This window comes from Meriones unguiculatus, chromosome 12 (assembly GCF_030254825.1).
Source record: "Meriones unguiculatus strain TT.TT164.6M chromosome 12, Bangor_MerUng_6.1, whole genome shotgun sequence".
Taxonomy (NCBI): domain Eukaryota; kingdom Metazoa; phylum Chordata; class Mammalia; order Rodentia; family Muridae; genus Meriones; species Meriones unguiculatus.
In genome coordinates, this window is record NC_083360.1 from 25,868,085 (window position 1) to 25,892,525 (window position 24,441).

The 24,441-nt window shown below is 44.7% G+C and overlaps 1 protein-coding gene across 2 annotated transcripts in view; it reads left to right on the plus strand.

The window, feature by feature from the left end:
• Clnk (cytokine dependent hematopoietic cell linker) overlaps nucleotides 1-24,441 on the plus strand; it is a 169,791-nt gene that overhangs the window by 96,187 nt on the left and 49,163 nt on the right. For both annotated transcript variants that reach the window (XM_060365389.1, XM_060365390.1), the window contains 6 exons: nucleotides 2,657-2,694; nucleotides 7,275-7,416; nucleotides 8,949-9,058; nucleotides 12,276-12,321; nucleotides 23,562-23,587; nucleotides 23,876-23,895. In XM_060365389.1, coding sequence (XP_060221372.1) covers nucleotides 2,657-2,694; nucleotides 7,275-7,416; nucleotides 8,949-9,058; nucleotides 12,276-12,321; nucleotides 23,562-23,587; nucleotides 23,876-23,895 — 382 coding nt within the window. The remainder of the gene's footprint in view (nucleotides 1-2,656; nucleotides 2,695-7,274; nucleotides 7,417-8,948; nucleotides 9,059-12,275; nucleotides 12,322-23,561; nucleotides 23,588-23,875; nucleotides 23,896-24,441) is intronic.

A 24,441-nucleotide genomic window follows, 5' to 3' on the forward strand; every position in this document is an offset into this window, starting at 1 on the left:
AATTGTGATACATTTACACAATGGAATACTACTCAGCAATCAAAAACAAGGAAATCATGAAATTTGCTGCAAGCGGGGGGAACTAGAAAAGATCATCCTGAGTGAGGTATCCCAGAGGCAGAAACACACACATGGTATATACTCATTTATAAGTGGATATTAGACATATAATATAGGATAAACATATCTGTACCCCTACAGAAGCTAAGCAATAAGGAAGACCCTGGGTAAGATGCTCAATCCTTATTCAGAAAGGCAAATGGGATAGATATCAGAAGAGGGTGAAAACAAGGAACAAGACAGGAACCTACCACAGAGGGCCTCTGAAAGACTCTATCAAGCAGGGTATTAAAGCAGATGCTGAGACTCATAGCCAAACTTTGGGCAGAGTGCATGGAATCTTATGAAAGAAGGAAGAGATAAAAGACCTGGAGGGGACTGGAGCACCACAAAGAGAGCAACAAAACCAAAAATTCTGGGCCCAGGGGTCTTTTCTAAGACTAATACTCCAACCAAGAACCATGCATGGGGATAACCTGAACCCCCTGCACAGAGATAGCCTCTGAAAGCTCAGTGTCCAAGTGGGTACCCTAGTAAGGGGAACAGGGGCTGTCTTTGACATGAACTCAGTGGCTAGCTCAGTGGCCACCTCCCCCTGAGGGAGTGGGGGCAGCCTTACCAAGCCATAGAGGAAGACAACGTAGCCAGTCCTGATGAGATCTGATAGGCTAGGATCAGATGAAAGGGGAGAAGGACCCCCGATAGTGGACTGGGGAAAGGGCATGGGAAGAGAAGAGGGAGGGATGGTGGGATTGGGAGGGGATGAGGGAGGGTCCTACAACTGGGATACCAAGTGAATAAATTATAATTAATTAATTAATTTAAAAAGACAGGTAGACTTGCAACAAGGAATTTATTGCATGCTGCCTGTCTTTGAGTGTCACGGAGGAGTTTTAGTGAGATTAAATGAGGCCCGCGTAGTCTAGGATGGAAGCTCCAAAAAGCAAGGGCGTCAGATAGCAATGGATACAGAGGTAACATGAGGAGAAGCACATCTGGGAAACCCAGGAGCAGTGGGACTGGGTAGGAGTGAGACCCAGCAGTGCTCTGTGGGACAGTGACAGGGTGACCACACATAAGGAGTCCTGAAGTTCCTGGCAACCAAAAGTAAAAGGCACAGCATGCATCTTTAGAAACAGTGCTTGCCACTGAATCAAAGTGAACTCATTCCTAAGAAGCTCACAGCTCCTGTCCCTGGAGCCTAAGGAAGTGTCTCGCATGTATGCTAATACAGAAGATGTGATTTTAAAAATATGTTCTCATTTACATTCCTCCACACAGACTAATACCTCCAACACTACAACTTAGCTAAGGAACATTCAGTCTTGGAGGAACTGGGTTCTCCACTCGTGTGAGCAGTTCGAGAGTGGTTTTGTATAATCTGGAAGGAAATTTAGAACAGCATACTGAGTGGGCTGCATGAGCTAAGCCATTTTCATAAATGAGTTCAAATGGGGGAGCTGAGAGAAACCTCAGCTGAACTATATTGGTCTAACAAAAAAAAAAAATGCAGTGGCTCGATTTCTGGATGTTAGGACATGTGCCTAGGGCTGAGGACAGATTCATGAAGAGGCAGTAGCTCTGCCCACGAAGGGGTTGCACAGGCAGGGCAGGTGCGAAGACAGTGCTCTGAAAACATGCTGTGCAGTGCCATGGTGCTGGGGGAGCCTCCTCCTCAGCCTCGGGTCCTCACTTCAGGGGCAGGCGCTGCAGCATCCTCCTCCATCGTTTCTCCCGTTTTCTCATTTGTTTACTGATTTCTATTCTCCAGTTTGCGCAGTGTGGAGAAGACATGTTTGTGTTTGCATGTGAGCTCATGTGTGTGGAACCCAGAGAACACCTCAGAATGCGTACACCGTTTTTGCTTTGCTTTGTTTTGCTGCCACAGGGTCTCTCACTGGCCTGAAGTTCACCGAGCAAACTAGGCTGACTGGCCAGTAAGCGCCAGAGATCTGCTTGTCTCTACCCTCACCCCAACATCTCCCCTTTCCCCTTCCCCTCCCCCTCAGTCACCCCAACCTCAGGACATTGTAATTACAAGCAGTCATCACCATGCAGGGTCAAATCTTCCGGCCTGCAAGGCACACACTTTTCTGACTGAGCCATCTCCTCAGCCCTGTTTGCTGTTCTCACCTCAGTGATGCAGACTGACCCAGGGCCTTGTTGGTCCTAGGCCTGTGCTCAGTGTCCGTCAGCAGTGCTTTTTTTCACAGGCCACAATTGTTTCTTACAGCAGGGTCACACTATGCAACTAGATTAGCGTTGAATTTGTCACCTCCCTGCCTCCACCTTCCCTCCTGAGTGCTAAGATCTCAGGGGTGTGCCCCTGCACCCCTGAGAGAAGGCTGACCTGCTGTGGGAAGAGTTTCTTGCCTCCAGAGCTACCCTGAGTTGGGGTTGAATTTCTGTACCTGGTTCCCATGCTCTGTTCTACACGATCAACAGCTGGACTAAGAGATGTGGGAATCACACTGCACTCACAAAAATGAAGTGAAATGCACACAGGATTGCTAGATGAAATGAGGAGAGCCAGGCTTCTGAGTGCTGTGAGCTGGCATTGCGTTTGCAGTAATAAGTGATCTGTGTTTTCTGGCAGGGCGGTGTCAGGTGGCTCTCGAACCATTTCTGGATCACGTAAGTCTGGTGTTGCTACGTTCCTTAACTGTCAGTCTCTGATCTTTACATAGCAAGTGTTGTTGTTTGGGCCTCTTTTATATGTCACACGGTAAATTTAAAAGAAAGAAATAATTCTTCCAAGCGGTATACTCTCCTGGTAAGGAAAACCGCCTTTCAGCCCCCTCTTCAGATGCTCACAGTCATTGCTAAAGCGGACAGAGGTGAAAATATTAATACACAGTGCTGATGAGTGTGAAACAGAGACAGGCACTTTGAAACATTCATGGTGAAATTCTAAATTGAAACAAAGTCTTTGGAATGTAATTTTAGGATGATATTCACTTAATAATATAAAAATATCCTTTCTTTTGAGCCCTAGAATTCCATGTTTGAGAGTTTCAAACAGACCAAAATTTCAACCAGCTCACTGATACTTTGCAACATAGTTTAAATAACAGCATGTTGAAATCACACTAAGCATTTGATAGTATAGAAATTGTAGGACATGCGATCATTTTGTGAAGCTGCTAGAAACACTGGGCAGAATTTTGACAACTAAAGAAAGAGATTAAAAATTTAAACATTAGCCCAAATATCCACCATTAGAAGTAGTTATGCTAAATTATTTATTCATATAATTTACATACTTTATATGGCTGTAGATAATATCTGAATAATTGGCTTGTTACTATTTGACATATGCCCTTAAATTATTAATTAAAGCTATGGACCGTTACCCATGAGCACACATACACATGAATGCGCACACACACACACACACACATAATGTTTGTTTTTTTGTAAGTGGCTCATGGGTAAAAATATCAGACCTGAGGTTTTGGAGTCCTGAGAGAGACATGTAATGGAAAATAAGTTAGAGACAGGTGTTACTGGTTATATTCAAAACCAAGTCCCCTTAAGAATATAGAGAAACGTGGTCACTCCTATGGCCAGTGAGTTAGAAGTCAGTGTACATTCTCTTCATTCCTAGGTGACAGCGACCATGACTCTGCTTCCTGCCACCTCTTGCCCCCATGAACACTAGCCAAAGGATGAAATAACAAACTGACTCTAGCTTGTGTATTTGATCCTTCTAGTAGGTCCCAAGCTTTCCCTAGAAAATACTGAAAGTAGCCTACAGGCCACCAAAGGTACCCGTTAGTAATTTCCTTCTATCCATTGCCTCCCGCAGGAGCCCAGACCTGCACCTCCTCCCCAAACTCATTTCCAGCTGTGGCTCTGGAACCCATGCTCACCCAACCCTGCTCTGTGTCACTCATTAATAGTTTCACTAAGCTCTGAGCACTTGGCTCTGCTTCGCTCAAGACATCGACCAGAGAAGAGTATCTAATGTCCAGGGCCCCAGTCATGGGACAAATGCCAAAAATCTTCGGTCTCTGGCCAAATAAACTGGTTTAGTAGTCTCCATCTGCGTCAGGGAAAACAAGCATGCCCCTGTTGTCAGAACCAACTTGGCTTCTACGACTAGGGTCTAGGACATAGTGACAACACAGCCATGCTGCCACCAATACTTTCCAAAGCAAAATGTCCCATCTCAGCCCAGTTTATCTCCAAAGACACAACAAGGTAACCGACAGCAGGTGGTGATGCCTGGTCTCTGAAAAACAGCTCCAATGCCACCACCCAGCTCTGTGTCGGGTGATTTAGCCCCTCTCCTGTGGGTGAGAAAGCTGTGGTCTTCCACCCTGCCTCAGCTTGGGTACCACAGGCTCTGTTAAACCTGATCTTAATAACTGGCCCCCGAGTCTTCAGCTCACACACGGCCTGACTGGGCTTTCCTTGGGGAGCATTTGTTGAGGATGTGGACGAGCACACTGAGTAAAGCTGTTCACGCACCGCGTCTTCTAGCTTTTCAGTGGAAAACGATACTTAGCAATCCGTGCTCTGTGCCCTTGTTGTGAGACCCATGGGAGCCCGCAGAGTCTTCCTCAGATGGGCCTGGCTTCTCCTGCCCTATGTCTACCTCCCCGCACCCCGGGCTCCCGCACCCCTCTCCGTGACTCCTCTCGTGACTCCTCTCTATCTTTCCAGAGAGAAGCAAGAGAGTGCTGCCGGCCAGGCTTGCTCCTCCCCCAGTCTCCAACAGTCGCTGAGAGCAGTAGCAGGAACCTTGAGGGAGAGGGATTTTTATGGATGAGTAGTCTTACTCCCGCTCCCCCATTTGATAAACACATATAGTTGTAATTAATTACTCTCCTCACCCATTAGAGTGAGCAACTGGCCATCCGACCCAAAAGTGAATTAAACCGAACCCTAATAACTAGACAAATTACAACATAAATATTTTAAAATCACACCCCGAGGAATAATTATATCCTCAGCCTTATTAAAATCTATAACTTTATTTACCAACCGTATACCAAGAATCTACTATGGAAAGCCACAAACACAGTCAAGGCTATCAAGTGACAACTTCAATTTTACACTTTTTTTTAAACCTTTGACTACAAAATATTAAGAATCCAAAAAAAAAAAAAAAATTCCAGGGCTGCCCCATCTGTGAAGCAGAATTCTCTCCGCTGAGCAAGGGGCCACACTCACACTCACAGAATCCGTCCTCCTTCGTGCTGACTGGGTAATGAGCCACGTATACACTACCCTGGACTCTCTACCCTTCATCTTGAGCTATAAAATAATTTTTAATCCAGGTGCTGGGTCAGCTGGAGGTGCTGAAAGGTGTTCATTGCCCCCTTACAATCTGTGTGACTTTGGATTACCAGCATGAGTCTGTGTATTTGTAAAATGAAGAGTTTCCGTATTTTGAGGCCCCACCTGGGAAGTGTGCATGAAAAGAGATGTTTCTTTGCCCTTTGGGCTTCCAGGCCTTGCACTGCAGTTCTCAGACCTTTCGGGTAGTCAACGGTTACAAATGTAATTCCATCCTGTCACCTGGATTTCTCCTTTAGTCTCAAATGAAGACTAATACCAGTTCTAGGTAAAGTTGGGCGTTCTGAGATCCAGGGAGTAAAAGTGACTCCTGGTGGCTCTTTGGGATGATTGCCAGGTCCCTGCTTACACAGAGCAGCTGCTGGCTGCAAACCCAGCCTGAAAGCGCACGCTCAGGAATGGTTATGGAGCGTGCTATGACCTAATTCCCTTCCCGCCATCTCCAGGCTTCTGCCCCCAGACCTGTGATAAGGACACCTGTCAGCCTTCTTGGGCTATCCTAGCAAAATGGCCTAAGTGGCTTGAATCCAGCTCATTGTCATTGTCCTGATTTTACCTCAGCCCTGGAACTCAGAAATACCCGAAACCAAGGTACTAAAGGGTTGACAAGGACTGCAGACATATTTGGTATCCTTCCCTTGGTTCATGGATGTCAGTGGAGTGGGGTGTGGCATTTTCATAGCAATTAGAGCATATGTTTCTATTTTTTTTTTTCCTGCTCCTAATTTTTATAAAATTTTCTGTCAATTTACCGGGAAATGCAGCTTGTATTCTTATATGAATCCTACTGAACAGGTACATCAGTTTTTAAAGAATTCTGTTTTAACAACATCAAGTCCTCAATCCATGAGCAATGGCCACTTCACACTCACTAACGTCTTTTTACATGATCTCCAGCAGCATGCCTTCAGACTCTTCGGTACAAGCTTCACTTCTATGGCCCAGTATACTCAAGGATTTTATTCTTCTTAATATTATTCTGTCATTCCTCCTTTTCTAATTCAGATTGTTATAAGTAATTTAATTTTTTTAAAAAGTTAATCAATATTATCGTTGCATACAAACTGAACTTTGAATGGGATTGACCATATATCCTTGCTGGACTCTTTATTATTAGCCCTAAGCAGTACTCATTTTCTTGATTTTCCACACGTAACATCACTACATTGACAAACTGAATCCCCTTCTGCTTTCCGGGGCTCATGGAAACATTGAGCCCACCCAGGTGACCTAGAATCCTCTTTAGGTTTTGTTGTTTATTTATTTGTTTATTTATTTGTTATTGTTGTTGTTGGGGAGTTTTTTTTGCTTTGGTTTGGGTTGGGTTGGGTTGGGTAGGTTTTGGGGGCGGGTGTTATGTTTTGTTTTGGTTTGGTTTTGGTTTGGTTTGGTTTGGTTTGGATTTCGGTGATTTCAAATTTTTGTTTGTTTGTTTTTGGTTTTGTTGTTTGGTTGGTTGGTTGGTTGATTTGGTTTGGATTTTTTGGAATTTTGAGACAGGGTTTCTCCTTGTAGCCCTGGCTGCCTTTGTAATGCAGCGTGGCCTTGAACTCAGAGACCCACCTGCCTCTGTCTTCCAAGTACTGGGATTAAGGCATGCACCACCACTGTCTGGCTGAATCTTCTGTGTTTTAAAGTCAGTTCATTAAACAACTTCTATCTGCCCTATGCTCCCACAACAGCGCAACACAGGTCTTTGACTGAACAAGCAAAGAGAATAGGATATTTGGAAGACACCTTCAGAAATCTCTCTATGACAAGAATTATGTTTCTATGTAAGATCCTAGACCCTAGAATCTTAAAGTCTACTTCAAAAGAGTCAGCATCACTGCCTAAGCCAGCACTGCGACATTCCACCTTTGTCCACATGGTCCTACCTTTGCACTCACTCCAATGTTCCACCCACTTAGAGAAAGAACTTGGCTGCTGTCCTGGATGGAGAAAAATGCCACAGTGACAATGACTATGAAGACCCGGAGCTCCAGCTGCTTAAGGCATGGCCGTTGATGAAAATTTTACCAGCCAGACCTATACAGGAGTCAGAATACGCAGGTACCCTGGGGCTCTGATGATATGGGTCCATGCGGCAACATCACTCTCTAGAGCTCAGTTTTTCTGTCGGAACACAGGTTTCACAGTAGAACTAACCCCAGAGAGCTTCTCTGAAGACTGAATGTGTGACATATGGAGTCAAACTCTGTTCCCACTTACTGTCATTGTCAGGGCAGGGTTCTGCTTGAGCCTTAGGCCTGTCCCTGTGCCGGGAGCATGGGAGAAGTGGACAGGCAGGAAGACAAGCATGTGAGGCATGTGAGGTTAGGCGTGGTGAAGAAAAGTAGGGAAAGAGAGAACTTTAACTCAGTTGGTTCACTCTGCAGGTTGCCAGCCTACAATGGACTCAGTAGTAAAGTCTCACCCAACAGGAGGGAGGGAGGCTGACTTTGTACCCATCCATGCCTTTTTCCACCTGGGGTACATACAGCAGTGGCCACAGGTTGTCCACGCCACTGTAAAGGCAAGGAGGAAGCACATGTGGTTTCTGAGGGCCCGGCCCACAGAAATGGATCTGTAGAAACTTCTTCAGGGTGAAGTATCCTGTAAGTGACGCCAACAAACCGGTAAGGTGACACACATCCTTAACCATCACACTTCAGGTGCTGAGGCAGAAGGATCCCAAGTTAAAGGGCTGCTTGAGCTGCATGGTGAGAGCTTGACTCAAAACAACAAACAATCATGATAACGATTCCCTTATATTCAGAACTCAAAAGCATCGACTGAATATCTACCGAGCCCGTCACCATTCTAGAACTTATTGAGAGATAAATAAACAACAGAAAAATGCTATAAGGTCATAACATAATAAAGAGGTGGGTGGGGATTGGTGGTAAACTCCAGGGACAGCTGTACTGGCTCGTGTATGTATTTGCACCCAGGAGGCAAGATATTAGCCACAAGTTTGAGACCAACTCGAGCTACATAGTGAGTTTCAGACCACCCTGAGCCATGGTGTGAGATTCTGTCTGAAACAAAACAGATAGATAGATAGATAGATAGATAGATAGATAGATAGATAGATAGATAGAAAGAAAGAAAGGAAAGAATTAAAAGTAGGTGGCATAGCATAAATCTTCAAGAGCTGGCAGCATTTCTCAGGGGGGTAAAATAATGAAGGGCAGTCAAGGCCATCCTTAGTAGGATTGCTGTGAACCAAAGCAAGCAGGTCTGCCATGAGCCTCAGCTTCCTCCTCCAACAGGTGCAGGTGGGACTGCATGCCTCTACAAGAGGTTTGTGTTTTGTGATCTCTCTGGCCACACTATACACTAGAGAGTGTTGTCTTCCACAATTGTCCCTTTGGTCTTTGCCCACTCCTACTCTTGAGAGCCCATATGATACGCTGTTACAAAAGTTGTCTTCTACCCTCTTCTCTGAATCCCACTCCACCCCTCGAAAAAGAGTTGCCTGCCTGGCACCTGAGCTGTGGTGACTCCATGAGTGTGAGGATGTGTGAGTACCTTATAAGCTGAAATGTGCCCAATCTAGCCAACCCACAAGGTACACGCTTATCAGCTTTCTCTTCCCACAGATACACGCTATTTCAAGGAAATGATGGAGGCTCCCCTTCTGCTACCTTCCAAGGCTTCTGTCTCCACTGAGAGGCAAACCTGGAATGTAGGGATGAGGCAGCAGGAAGAAGTGAGTAAAGGGGGACCCTGAGGACATGCCATGAGGAGGGAACTACCTAACTCACAGACATACGCCCCAGTCTCCTTCTCCAACACATGGTAACAGATGATGAGCTGGTCAGGGGCAGCTTGGGAGAGCTAAATAGTGTGACTTATGGGATCCTGGGCCTTTGAAGGAGACTAGAAGGAACAAGAATTTACATTTGCTGAGGACTGACTGTGAGCCAGGCATCAGGCTAAAGAATTCACACCCTTTCTGATTATCATTGCATTCTTCAGATCATGGATTAGAACATGAATCTTTCAGATAATAACATATCCTTTAGTCAGGATTCTGAGCCCGGCATTGTCAACTGTTAAACTTGGCAGTCACATGAGCTTCTGATCCTCTGTAATCCCTGTACAAACCAGATAGAAATGTTCTATGTGCTGACCTAAGAGAGTATCAAGAGAAATATCTGATGATTTTATGGAAATATCTTGTAAATGAAAATGTGCTAGATACATAATAGGTTTTTATTTTTAATAAAACACATAACGCTTAATACTCTTAGTACAGACATCCCAATACTCACCCTAGGCCTACATGTCATTGGTGATGATATTCTGATCCATTTCAGGTCAGTGTTCCCTATGAAGATAGAATCATTCAAGGAATATTGTTTTCATGAACATGGCAGGGTTCCTTTCTTTTCACACAAAGTCTATTCACAAAATAAAGTTTCAATGTGGTGAGCAAGGCTCATTAGCATAAGTTGCATAGCTATGCAGTCTCCCCACCCTGTAGATTTTTGATTAATATATTCAACACTTGACGATTATGTTTTAAAGGCTTGAAGCATCTGTAAAAATCTTGTCAATGTGTGCCCTTTCAGAAACTCTACAGAATCACACCCAGCTCAAGGAAGACTCAACAAAACTAGGTTTCACTGGTGTAGTCATGGGGTTTCTTATGAAGGGGGATCTCACTGTTAGACTCTTTCCATGACACCATTCACTAATGGACACGAGCATGCTTCTGCCTATCTCCCCAGCTCTCTGGGTGGCACGTCCACTCTGCTCATTAGACTTGCACGTTCTCTCGATACTGACCGCACATCAGCCTGTCTTATGCTGACAGAACAGAATCTCTATTCATAAACCTCTGCGTGCTTACATAAGACTCTGTCTCAAAACCCAACCATGGTAGAATCCAAGTTTCTTACCGTCCACACCTCTGTCTTGCCTGGGTTTCTTCTTTCTGACAGGTCACCCTCCAGCAGAATCATGATCCAATCACTGTAAATCAACCGAGATGAGTGAGAGGATGCACAAAGACAAATGGTGGCCAGGAGAGAAATTTTCTTACAAATAAAGCAAGGCGTTGGCTTCAGTTCAGATAGTTTTACTTTAGTCGTCTGTGATGAAGTAAGGAAGTTTTTGTGTCAAGTGGATTATCTTTCCCATTAACCACCTCATTTCCAGAGGCTGCTTCTTATTAGTTCGGAGATTAAACTATCTGTGTACTGGATCTTCAATAACCCTTACGGAGGCCCTTTCTTATCTTAGTCCTTTGGGACAATTGCAACTATCTTACCCTAAATTAGTGCTCTACCCAGTAGGTGCTTACTGTGTACGCAAGCACTGTGCTCAACAATAGAAGCACAGAAGTGAGTCAGCAGCCAGAACCTAGGGGAGGAGGATCACACGATCTAAGGGACGACGCAGGGATAGGAGATGGTGGTCTTGATGTCAGGAGAAGTGTGTGAAGCAGTTGTTCACCCACTTTTTATGTGCTGTAATCATTAGTTCTCAACAGGAAGATTTTGCCCCCCTAGGACCTCCGGCATAGACTGGAGACATTTTTTGTTTGTTACAGTGGAGAGAAGATACTGCTAAGCATTGTCCAAGGGAAAATACGCATACAGCATAATCATACACACACACATATACATAGCACACACACATACTACACACCATACCACACATATATATACACACTACACACAACAACATACACCATGTTACACACCACACACACACACACACACACACACACTCACTCACCATCAGAGGTCACCCAAACCTCGTGTACATAGGCAGGGACACTGAGGAAACCCCATCCTGAAACCCTAAACATGCAGAGCTTGTGTACATGGGAAAGAGCCTGGCAGGATGCCCTAACCAGGCTGGCAATGGGGTGTGGGCAAGAGTGGTTGAGTGGCCACCTCACACGGAAACTGGAAGCTGAAGCTGCAGAGAGAACATTCAAAGGCCCCCAGGGGCGGCTCTCCAAGAAAGCAACTGGAAGATGATGGCTCTTTGGAGGAATGCAGGGACATAGGAAACCCCAGCTATCTCCCCACCAGACTAAACCACAAAACAGCAGCTTCAGCCTTTCCACGTGTAAGGACTGGGGCTCAGTATGCATGGATAAAATTCACAGCTCCTCAGGTACCTTGCCCAGCTCAGTCAGCATTTGTGAAGACAAACAATAAGATCTTGGCTTGCTGGCTGGGCAGAAAGGTTTTCCAAGGTCTTGGGGCCACTTCATCATCCTCTTCCTTCATTTCCTTATTCCCATTGTCTTTAACAGGTCACTATGCCCCAGTGATGACACTATTGTTGATTCTGGGTGCGCTTCCCACTGTGTCTCACATTATCTCTCTATATATCACACACACACACACACACACACACACACACACACACACACACCATCCTCACAAGGAAGCAGTATTTTTTTTCTTTTGCCTCAATTTCACAGAAAGGAAAGCAGAGAGCTGAGTGATAATCCATGCCTTTATAGCTGCCATGTGACAGGGATGAGGTGACACCACCTGAGCTGTCACTAAAGGCCACATACCACTGTGCCTACCCAGTGGCTTACGCAGCCCTGGCCATGTGCACTGGTCTTCATTATAATGCAGTGACAGCCACTGGCTATTTCCTCTATCATAAAGATATAAAGCTGAGGCCATTAGGACACTAGGTACCCTTTCTAAGCTTTCCCAACAGAAAGCAGAATTCAAACCAAAAAGCACCCAAGCCCCCACAGGCTTCTCTGGTGGCAATCCACATACTTATAGATATTTAGCATCTGTCAATCATGTGCATACAGCAGTCTCTAAGATCAGGGATCCAGGGATGTATGCATTTATGCTGGGGACTCTAGTCATATAAAGTAGCTAGACAACTGGCTGTGGCATAATCAGTTTGAGCTAATGATGCCACATCATCTTTTACAGGTGGACAAGCCCTTCTCCAAGGATGTCAGAAGCCAACGCTTTAAAGGTAAAGTCTCAAGAGTTTGAAATCCTAGGGTGGGAGTGCCCCTCCCCCCACCAGGGTCAGCCCTGCATCTGTTACCATCATTTTTTGTTCTTTCCCTGTACCCAGCACAGTTTTGTAGACATAGTATCTTTGTAAGTAAACTTTCTTTCTTCTCTTTTTTCTTTTTTAAATTTGTATTTATTTATTTTTATTTTACCTCCCCTGCTCCTGTGGTCCTGTGTCCTGCTTGTGGTCACAGGCTCCTGTATGCCAGGAGCTTTATTGAATTATGCTCTGAGAAATGACTGTCCAATTCTGCAGTCAGGCATGCCTTCCTACTCTTTCACAGTCTTACCTTATTGACCAAAAAATTGATTGTGAAACTCATATTCTGTTCTACATTGTATGAGAAAGGTATTGTTTCAAAAACATATGGATTGCATTCAAATAAGTCGTTTCTATAAGCACATGCCCTGAAAAAAAAAGTCACAAGATAGGAATCTAATTTTAAAATGTTGATTAATGAATATGAAAATAGGCTTTATAGCTTGAGGTAAAACAACTCAATTTGAAGGCAGAAGCACAGGTACAAGCCTGAAAGGAAGCAATCAATTCTACTGATGCCAGAAGTGCAAACCGAGGGCAGCCGGAGAAATTCCACTGGATTGTGTCCATTATAGGTCTCATCATTTTCATTTTTCTGTCTCATCATTTTCCTATGCCCCCATCATCTCTTGTGATGTCCAGTGAAAAAGATGTCATTTTTTTGTGATTTACAGTCCACAAGAAGAAGCCCACCAACTTCTGCCATTAATTTCCTTAATGCTGAATCCCAAAGTGTCTTGTACATGGCACCTTTAACAAGGAAGCGCAGCACTACAGGTCCCAACAGGAGATAGATGATGAACACAAATTAAAGTAGTTTCAGCAAGTTTACTTAACACAGGCAGTGGCACATGCCTTTAATCTCAGCTTGAGGCAAGCCTGGTCTACAAAGCAAGTTCCAGGAAGCCAGAGCTGCACAGAGAAACCATCTTAAAAATATAAGAAAGGAAAGAAAGAAAGAAAGAAAGAAAGAAAGAAAGAAAGAAAGAAAGAAAGAAAGAAAGAAAGAGAGAGAGAGAGAGGAAGAAAGAAAGAGTTTACTTAAAAAGGAACTATTTACAGAAGTGTGACGGGCAAAGAAAAAGAACAAAGAATGGTGCTGTAGATGCAGGGCTGTCCCCAATGAGAGGTCATCCCCACCCTGGGCCCAAAGAGATGGGGAGGAGGCACTTCTCCCCACAGAGAAAGGGAACAGAATGTCCCAAGGGCTCAGAGGCCAGGGCCTGATCATTCAATACCCACAAATCTTTGGTGACAATGGCTTACTCTACTCTTGTAATGAGAAATGACTCCTGGGACAAGAAAGAAGAGAGCAGTCCCAGTGGCTGCTGTCCATTTATCTGGACAGCTGCTATCACTTCTCTAACATTGTGTCTGTTCATAAGATCCTGAAACAGAAAATAAAACCTTGAACAGTAAAATAAAGGGAGATTAAAAAAAAAATCCTAGGGAAAAGAGAGATCTTAGTTCACTTCAGAGCTTCTTGGTAGCCTTAGAACAAAGGGACTCAAGCTCCCTTATGGGATATTAGCTTCCCATAACAAAATAGCAAACCAATTCCTCAGGGAAGGAGTGTTCTCCTCAGGGCTGGGTTGGTACTGTGTTATAGAGGATTCTGGCTGATGGCAGGGTGTGGTGGCTTGAATGAAATGTCCGCCATGCTCTTGGACACTTGAGTACTAGGTCCCCAGTCAGTGGTACTCTTTGGATGGGTTTAGGGAGATGTGGCCTTGCTGGAGAAAGGAAAGCTTTGAGAGTTTAAAGACTCAGAGCATTTCTAGTTTCTCTCTCCCTCTTCCTTTCCCTCTCCCTCTCTCTGCTTTGTGCCTGTGACTCTCAGCTTGCAGCTCCAATCACAACATGCCCGCCACATCCCCGCCATGATGGACTTTTATCCCTCTGGAACGTAAACCCAAATGAGCCCTTCTTTCTAGAAGTTGCCTTAGTCATGGCATTTTATCAGAGCAAGCAAAAAGTAACTCAAACAGGTGGCTACAAAAATGTAACTGCTTTTGAAAATGAGCCCCTAAATGTCACCTAAGGTCATCACTGGAGACAGTAACTCAGGGAGAGCAAGGCTCCCTTACATCAGGGGCACTTTATGGAAAGCTCCTTCTATGGCAGTTGTTGTGTGACCATAGTCCTTCCCCATGCTTCTAGAACTGATGGTTCTCCAGCATCGTCCTGGGCACTCAGGTACTACAGACAGAAAAGAGGAGATGAATACAGATGTGCCACTCTTTTTAGGATTAGGTACCTGGAGGGAAAACACTACGATGTTTTGTATTCATTATGAAATTCTGTACTTTTGATGCAAGCGCATATTCTCAGATAATTTATTTATTCTCAAAAAATGTCACAGGAAAAAGAAACCACACCCACTGATTCAGGAACAGGGGGATTTGATGGTGATGTTTTTCATCACGTTGAACAGTTACAGTTTTATGTAAATGTATGTCTCCTGTCATCTTTCTTGCGATCATCATCTGGGAAGCATCAAATTTCGAGACCTTATCCTTCCCTGAAGGTGGAGGGTTCTATTTTCTTTCCACTCCTGAAAATGAGCAAAAGTTTTTATTTGGAGGTAAAGTTGTTACAGTGTGTGTGATGAGCCCCCAGTAATAACCGCAGCTCTGGAGGACACCTTCTCATTTCCAAGGAGAGCTGTAACTTTGCACTAGACAGGGGCTTAGCTTCTTGGGAGACCAAAGCCAAGAATACAAGCAGCTCAAATGAGTATCTCCGCTCCTGGGATGCAAACCAAGCTCAAACTCGGTACCAATTTTCTTTGAAGTGACTTGCATACTCTATTCAGGAATCACTTTATAAAGAAATACAATAAACCATCCAAGGAAAAGAATTCCGCTCGGGAGACTGATCGAGTAAATCCAGAAGTTTAAGCATCGCTGGTTGAAAGCAGCAAACCAGATTCCACTCGCCGCCCTCCAAGGGGATCATGGGGAATTTGCTTCTTTTTTTTTTTTGTGATATTTTATTTTATTTTTTATTTTTTATTTTTTTTAATTTTTCATCAATTACACTTTATTCATTCTGCATCCTCCCATAAGCCCTTCCCTCCTCCCCTCCCAATCCCACCCTCCCTCCTCCCTCTGCTTGCATGCCATTCCCCAAGTCCACTAATAGGGGAGGTTCTACTCTCCTTTCTGATCTTAGTCTGTCAGTTCACATCAAAAGTGTCTGCATTGTCCTCTACTATGGCCTGGTAAGGCTGCTCCCCCCCAGAGGGAGGTGATCAAAGGGACTCAGATACTGAAGCAATCAGAGTTCACTTTGGCATTAATCTGACTCAAGGCCCTCGGTGGCCCATGCTGAGGCGCAGCTCAGGGTCAGCCAGCAAGTAGCCAAAGTCTAAGTCACCGTGGTGTTCACCAGCTGCCAATGTTCCCCAGATCAAAGGCCATTGGTCGGTGTTGGCATTCAGCCACCTGCAGCCTGCTGTTCTGACCTTGGACTCAATAATTTGCACGTGGGTGGTACTGCCCCCTAGTGGCCACATGTGGCACCACAGAATACAGTGGGACTGGGTATCCTTCAAATGGCATCCTTAAAAATAATAACTCTTTATTATAAAGATGGAGCTGGTTTCCGCCTTCCACCTTCCCGATGGTGAGTGCTCTCTGTCACGAACAATTCCACATTTGGCTAAGGCTGAGGATCTGGCTTGCTTCCATGTATGTGGACCTATCTGCATTGCCCACGTGGCACGCTGGGGTTGGCTACCCAGAGGCTATTTAAGCTGTGGGCTGGCTTTCCCCAGGGTCAGATGATTGTTCAAGGTTCCTGAATAAACTGCATTGAAAAAAAAAAAATAATAACTCTTAGCTCCCAGACAGGTAAGAGAGAAATGAAAGACTGACTAGTAAATTTCAGTAAATTTATTTCAGTTACAGCCTATGATCCAAAATCAGCACAGCTACTGGTACCGTGCTGGGTTCGAAACTAATGCTTTAAGCTAAAAATCACTCATTAATGGTACTTTTTAAATTAATTTCTGAAGCTAGCATACAGAGAAATGGTTTTAACTATGGTGCCTTCATGCATATGTCATTATAGTTAGTTCTAATTAGCCCTCCTCCCCCAAACTCCTTTCCTCCCAGTTCTGGTCCCCTTCCTCCCCAGAATGGCCCTCCTCTGGGTGGATGTCACATGATAGTAATTACTCTTTCTCCCCACCTTAAAATCTCTTCCTACTCTCTTGTGGTCTCCTTCCTAGTTCCATCACATTCAGATGCGGGTGCACACACACACACACACACACACACACACACACATGTGCACATACATGTAAGCACATAAACACATACACACATACATGTGTTCACACATATGCATGCACACACACATGCATACATGTTTACACTCATACAAGCACTCACATGCATACATACACACACACACACACATTTAAATGTAGGTTCTGCCTGCCTGTTTTTTGTTTGTTTGTTTGTTTGTTTTTTCAAGGCATCTTCCATTTCTATCCATTTATTCAAGTGACAGGATCCTGATCTTCTTTATGACCGAGTAATAGTCCATTGTGCATATATACCAAACTTTAGTCCTCATTGATGTCGCTTAATCTGATTCCACAACTTGGCTGTTGAGGATGCTGCCACAGTGAACAAAGGTGCTGTTTAGGGCAAATGTTCTTCAACTATTTTTGGTTTTAAAAAGGGGGTTTTAAACATAAATCTCTTCTGTCATCCTCTCTCTTCTCTCTCTCCCTCTCTCCCTCTCTCCTTCCCCATCCCCCTTTTCCTTCCTTCCCGTCCCTCTCCTCTGCCTCTTTTCTCCCCCTCCTCTCCCTTCTTCTCTTCTCCTCTCTTCCTCCCTATCCCCAGCCTCTGGGGATGGTGAATGGCAGCTATGTTCCCTCCCATCTCCCTTAATTTTCCTGATTCGTATCCTGTATCACAATGTGAAGAAAAGGCATACTTAACTAGCATTTAAGTTTAGGTGTGCAGCAACCCTCTGTGGGCTCCACATCAGGGGGTTCAACCACAGACTGAGGGTGTGTTTGAAAAATCAAGCCTGTACTAACTAGTACAAACCATTGTTGACTAAACAGTACAGTAAGCCACTGACGATACAGCACTCTTTCAGGTGTTATAAATAATCTAGAAATCAAGTATAACAGAAATGAAGTGTATGGCATAGGCATATGAAAGTAAGGCACTATTTTACACAAGAAGCTTGAGAGTCCAAAATAATCAGCATCCATGAGGGTCTGGCAAAAATCCATTGCCTGAGTATTCCCAGGGAATGGCGACAGGGCTTAAAGTTGAACGAGGGTAAGCTTGACGGGAGGCTGTTTTCATAGCCTCTTAGCCACTGGCATACAATGCCTGGCATGCATTCATTTCTCAAGCTGCTGAGTACCAAGTCCTGTGGCCCACTGCACACATGGCTCTTTCTCCATCCAGAGGGAGGATTTCTGAATGGGGCGGAGTATCCACATTAATGACACCAGCGGTGCCAGGAGAGCTTTTCTCCCAGGCTTGCTTTGTGCCAGGGTCCTGACTGCCAAGATCGCAGCCGTCCATAGTGAGTTGAGTTCTGTGCTAGGAGGTGAGGTAACTAAAAAGCTCATACTAATTCCTCCTGGGGGAAGGAGTCTCCCAGGAGTGTCTCAGGAGCAAAGGACATGGAACTGAGACATGGAACAATGACCTCAGGGAAGGAAAGTGGCATTTTTGATTCTCAGAAGCCACAGTATGGCTGGCCATACACTGGATCTGGATTCAAATCCTCACTGTACTACTCCCAGCTAGAAGCCCTAAAAGTACCTTGGGAAGCTGAGCTGGATTTCTCACATCGACAACACTGCATGGCAGGGCATTTGTCTGCTTCGGAGGAAATAACAAATGGGAAACCCAGGGCGCTGTGATGATGTGAACTCTCCAGTCCCAGATGCCTTGCCCCCTTGCACCTTGCCATTGGCATATTCTCCTCACTTTCTCTGCAGGCTAAAACCACCTTCTATGCGCCTAGTCTAATTTTTAGCATGCTAGCAAATCTGTTGTGGGGGAATTGATTAAGTGAGACAAGGACCTCTGTCACAGAGAACATTGTTCGTGGCTTATCATTTCCCCACAGCAACCACATGGCACCATGCTCAACCCACGGTGGACACGTGGCAAATATTTATGAGTTTCCTTCTATAACTTAGCTTGTGCTAACAGTACACAGATATAAGCACTACCCTGTCTAGTGTCACAGGCAGGACCACCTGTGCCTCACAGTCTCTGGTGGGGACCAGCAAAGAGACAGGTCAAGAAGCTCTTGTTACTTGTGGCTGCCTGTGCTTCCGAATTCTGCTACATCCTGATTGTTCACTGGATCGTCTCTTCTCCGCTGTGGGAACAGAAGTTCCCTAGCACTTAGGGACTCCACAGCACCCTTTGCTAGCCTTGTCCTTCGCTTCACCCTGCCTGCCCGCTCGTCTGTATCCACACACACACAAAGCAGCAGAAAACACCTCCGTCCAGGATTCTGCTGGAAGAATTTGTTCCACCTCGTTTTCCTCACTGGTCCCAACCTGAAAGCTGTTGAAATGCTTGTTCCTAACAGTGGCACCTTCTGATCTTATCCCAGGGAATGTGAGAGCCAGTCAGTTCCTCCAATATCCTTGGCTTTGCCTACCGTGATCCTTTCCCACAGCTTCCCCAAGGATGGCTTCAGTGATTTACTGCTGCAATTAATTTTTGAAGGTTTTGATGGACTTGAAGATGCTTCTCCAGCAGGCCCTGCCAAATGGGCATTACTAGCCACTGGGATTATAAATCCCTTCTCTGGGCTCCTCCATAATTAATCATCAAGACACAAAACACCAATGGCCCATTGTATCACAGAAGTCTTAGACAGGGAAAAAATTGTGATTGAGGCCAGGTTTTATCTCATTTTCTTCCAAGTTCATTTCTGTAATTATAGAACATGGCACAGATGCTCTGGTTCCGGGAATGTTTGCCTGTGAATACTTCAGGGTAGCGGGTATCTATCACCTGCGCTCGGCACAAGCTGGATGGAGGGTGAAAACGAAATCTTGTTTTATTTAAGCATGAAACCCCAAGGGATTAGATTTCGCTTTCACGCTTAAGTCACCGAGGTTGTTCAGTGAGTGACAGGCTCACACTCAAACTGAGTGTCTTCTCAGGTCCCATCTGTGGCCACTCTGTTCTCTGTCTTCTAATAACAAAGTCTTGGCTCTTGTGAGTCTTGTTTTGTTCTCTTTTAAAAATCACAGAGAAGAACAGAAGAAGCCCAGAGAGGCCAAGCCATTTGTGTCACGTTGCTCAGCTCCTTGACAGTAACAGCAAAACTCAATCACAAGCCTTGGGAAACACCAAACAGTCTGAAGAAGAGAATTCAAGCACATATGGAAATCATTAGCAGCTATATATGTTATTGATGGAAAGATATGTAACATATACTTTTAAAGTTACCAGTGAGGGATAAGATAGCCTTTTATCCCAATTTCATAGAACCAGTTTGCTTTTCTGTTCATTTGATTGATTGTTTTAAGGGTCTTGCTATGGAGCCCAGCTACCCAAGGCTAGCCTCCAACCTAAGGTCATTCTGCCTCCACCTCCCCAGTACTGGGTTTGCAGGTATGGGCCAACATACTCAGCTCTGATCGGCTTTTGCCAACCTCTTACATTGGCAGCTAAGTCACAGCTTGCAGGGCATGGCAAGGTGGAACATTTCTTAGCTGGCTGAGCTGAAAACCAGCTCTCAAATTCAGAACTAGGCTTATACTTTTTAGCGACACTCTTCAGAGCACGATGGCTATGAGCATTGTATAACTATGAGGAGAGTAAGCTTTCTCAACACTTCCTCTAAAACTTTCTGGACTTCAGGGAAGTCCAGACAAATGGCAAAACAATAAGTCCACTGATTCTGTAATATTTGCCATGGTGGAAACAATGCCATCATGCCAGGCTTCAAGCATCAGAGTGTCCCTGAGCATGGAGTTCAAAGAGATGTCATTTGATTGCATGGGAAATAACTCTGAAGGAATATATGATAGCTCACAGAAAGGGATATGTTGGTGCTCGTTATCTTTGTTTCTATATGACTTAAGTGTGCAATTCTATGATCTATTTTTTAACAATGGCTGTGTTTAACCATCAGCTTACAAAATCTTTGCCTGTTTAACAGCCAGGTCTTACAGTGTGGTACAAGCTGCTCTTCACATTTATACTTCCCAAACAGACTCTAAAACTTCCCCCTCTCCCGGAAGCTTGGCTTCAACCTCACGTAACGCTGTGCCATTAGATTCTTCAGGGTCTGGCTCTGAAATAGTCAAGTCTGGGTCTATTAACTTCCACAGCTGTGCTCTGCACTCTTCCCTAATCACCTCCCCAGAAACAAAACCCCTGGCTCCTGATTCGAGTGCTAAACACTGAAAAAATTAAGGACCAGTCCCTGGGCAGATGATGCTGATTACAGCACTGACCACCAGAGGACAGACACGTCCGCCACCTCCTCGCACTTGGAGGGGAAACTCCTCCAGGTAGGCCCTGTGGGTCCTCTGGTCTGACTGACAGGAAACTCTTCCAGGAACTAAAGAACATCTGTGGAGTTTGTCAGGAAAGTAACCAAGTAATGCCCCTCTAGTCTCCCACTGCACAGCAGAAACTATGTGTACATCAAAAGTTATGCCCCAAAGTTTAAAAAAAAAATATGTTTTTAACAATCAAACATAATAAAATAATATGTAATAAGACAAAATAGAAGTGATCACATTGATGTTGGACAAGGTAAACCAACAGAAGGAAAAGAGCTCCAAGAGGAGACAAGAATCAGAGACCTACTCCTTTACACAGGAATTCTTTAAAAATACCAAACTGAAAGCTATAATACATACTCAGAGGACTTGGTGCAGGCCCGTGTCAGCTCTGTGCTTGCTGTTTCAGTCTCTGTGAGTTCCTACGAGCTCTGCTCAGTTGATTTAGCAGGTCTTGTTCTCCTTGTGTGCTCCATCCCACCTAACACTTACACTCATAGATCAGTGCCTTATTCAGCCAGCATCAAAGAGGCCTCCTCCGGCAGCAGATACAGAGACCCACAGCTAGATATTACACATAGAGAGACCTTGGAACACACAGCTCTAAGTGGGTTGTCTCCATCAAATCCTTCCCAGGGAAAAAAAAAAAAAAAAAAAAAAGAAGAAGAAGAACCTTCAGGGAACTCCACAGAAGAAAAGGCAGAAAGAGTGTAATAAATGATAACTTTTAAGAATAGGAAACATACTTTGACATGCCCTAATTCATTTATCTCAAGTGTAAATTCCAGGGAGGTATAAAACATATCCCTGTATTTGAGAGAGGATGCTCCCCCATTCCTCAGCCCAGGAGTGTGTTTTATTACTACTACCTGAGCCTGTAGTGAATAACAGAACCAGGGGTCAGGGCCAGGCTGGAGGTGTGGCTGGGTGAGCGCAATTCTGGCTTAGCGTGTTCCACGGTCCTGGGTTTGATTTGTGCCCTGCTAAAAACAAATTTTAAAGGTCAGTCTGAAAAAGTTCCACTCCGAACTTTGTCCTTTTATTATTCTTGCAAATACCTGACAAGTTGGTGCTTCATTAAGCCAGGCTTGCCGAGGGGAAGTAAAGAAACTTGATGAATTGTAGCTGATTAGCCACAAGAGCTGGCAGCTGTGTGGTGCGTTGCTTCGCCTGTGTGATCCAGTCTGCTTACCCTTCAGATCACCCAGACCACTTACCTTGTAGAATGTTGATGTCTAACCCAGTACTGCGGGGTGGCCCCTGGCATGGGTGGTTGCCAGCATACATGTTTTCTGTGGCTGACAGGATGTGGGGTGCCCAGGCCATTGGCTTTTTTCCCCACACAGGGCAAAGAAATTTCATTGTCTTGAGCTGCACAGGAAATCCATGTCCAACCTGCAGCTCATGGCTTGCGATGGCAAATGTCACAGTTATGTTGCATGACACTGCAACACAATAAGCTATCCCATGCCACAAGCCGCCCAAGGCTCTGGGTTGGAAACCTGTGGTTTGTTACTGTTGTTGCTAGAATTACTACAGAAATTTTAAGAGAGGGAGGAGAATACTAAACATTGCTAGAGAAAGCCCAACATTTTAATAGAGACACAGACTACACACAAGGCATCAGGAAGACCCGCCATGCTTACCAGAAAGGACCCTCACCAGCTTTCTAGAATGAGTAACGGTGCTGCAAGCATTATGTTCCCCAACTAAAGTGGTGTTACAAGGTGTAGAGCCTGCTGTTGGCAAGAACCCCGAGTTGGCACAGCCACCTGGGAAAACAGGATAGCATTTCCTCTAGAACTTAAAATTAGAACCAGCTTGCGACCCAAGATTCCTGTTTGTAGGATCCACCAAAGGCATTGAGATTAGGACCTTGAAGCGCTGACTCCGCTCCATGTCCCTGCAGCGTTACCCTCCAAGAAAACCATGGAAGCAGTCTATCTGTACACAATAGCCTGGGTAAAGAGATGGCATACGTATAAACAATGGAGATTTATTCAGTACCGAAAGGAAGGAGAGTCTGCACATGGATGGGCCTGGAGGACATTACGCTGGGTGCAACAAGACACATGCCGATGTGATGCTATCACTTAGTTGAACAGCAAATAACCTAATCCATGGCTGCAGGAAGTACAAGGTAGTTTCCAGGAGCAAGAATGAGGGATGGTGAGAAGGTGAAGTTTGGGGAAGGGATCAAGGGAGAGGAAGCAGGGATATTTGTCCTGGGGAACAAAGGACTGCCTCTGTATAGAGAGGAGACAGACTTGGCACATAGGAAAATGGGGGTTTCTACAGGTAAAAGAAGAAGCCCATGTCAGGATGAGGTGTTTAATTTTAATCGGGCATGTTAATTAGGCGAAAAGGGGACTTTTGATTGCTGGACTGAATACTTGAATAGCTAGATCTTGGTAGTCAGCCTCAAGAGGAAATGGTCAAAGAAGGGAATAGACCTTGAGGACTAGCTTTAGGAATGCAATCTACCCTAGTATTTAGCAAGACAGAGAGAATGTGGAGTATGGCAAGGCCTGCCAGAGCCACGCTGTCCACCCTCGAGCTGTCCAGAGTCTCTTCAAGAGTGTTTGATGACATTTTCCACAGGCTTCACTGGTTTTTCTCTCTTATATTTTAGGATTCAAATACACAGAGGTGAACAAGGTAAGTGAAAAAAATATTAAAATGCACTTGTTACTCTTCAAAGGCACAGACGTGAAGATACTGTGAAATGCAACTTAAATGTCACTTGAAAACTATGTCCTAGGATTTCAGTCATCATTTTTCATTTCCATTTGTAAGTCAAAACATTTTCGGGCTGGAGATTTAGCTCAGTAGGACAGTGCTTGCCCTGGGTTCAGTCTGCGGCTCTGAGAAAGAGAGAGAGAAGCAGGGGGGAATCATAACCACTGGCCCAATGAATTTAACCCCTGGTTCTTTTTCCTTTTGTAGATTCCTTTGCCACCTCCTCGGTAAGACATTTAAAATTGTATTTGTGGGACCGGAGTGATGGTTCACAGGTTAAGAGCACAGCTGCTCTTGCAGAGGACCCAGGTTCAACCCCAGCACCCACATGGTGGCTCACAACCACCTGTATGTTCAGTTCCAGAGGATCTGAGGCCTCCACAGGAACTGCACACATGTGACTGCACACAGACGACACACAGCCAGAGCTCTTACACATAAAAAAAAAAATTTTTATTTAATCATTCTGTTTTGCCATAAACTTAAATGACTGTGAGTGTTTTAACGTTACCGTGACGTTACCCTCCCAATCCATTTCTTCAGTAGCGTCTCTTGCTATCCTTTTCCCCTCAGAATCTCTCTCCCTCTATACCAACATGGCATGCTCCTTTCCTCAGCAAAAATCAGACAAAGTGTGCTGTTAGGACATCTAGCCACCCAGACTTATGAGACTAAGACAGACTCAACATAGAGACCACCAAGTCAATAACCAATCAGAAACTTGAATTTTCATAAATAAATTGACTTGTAATTCAAGTTAAAGACTTACAATC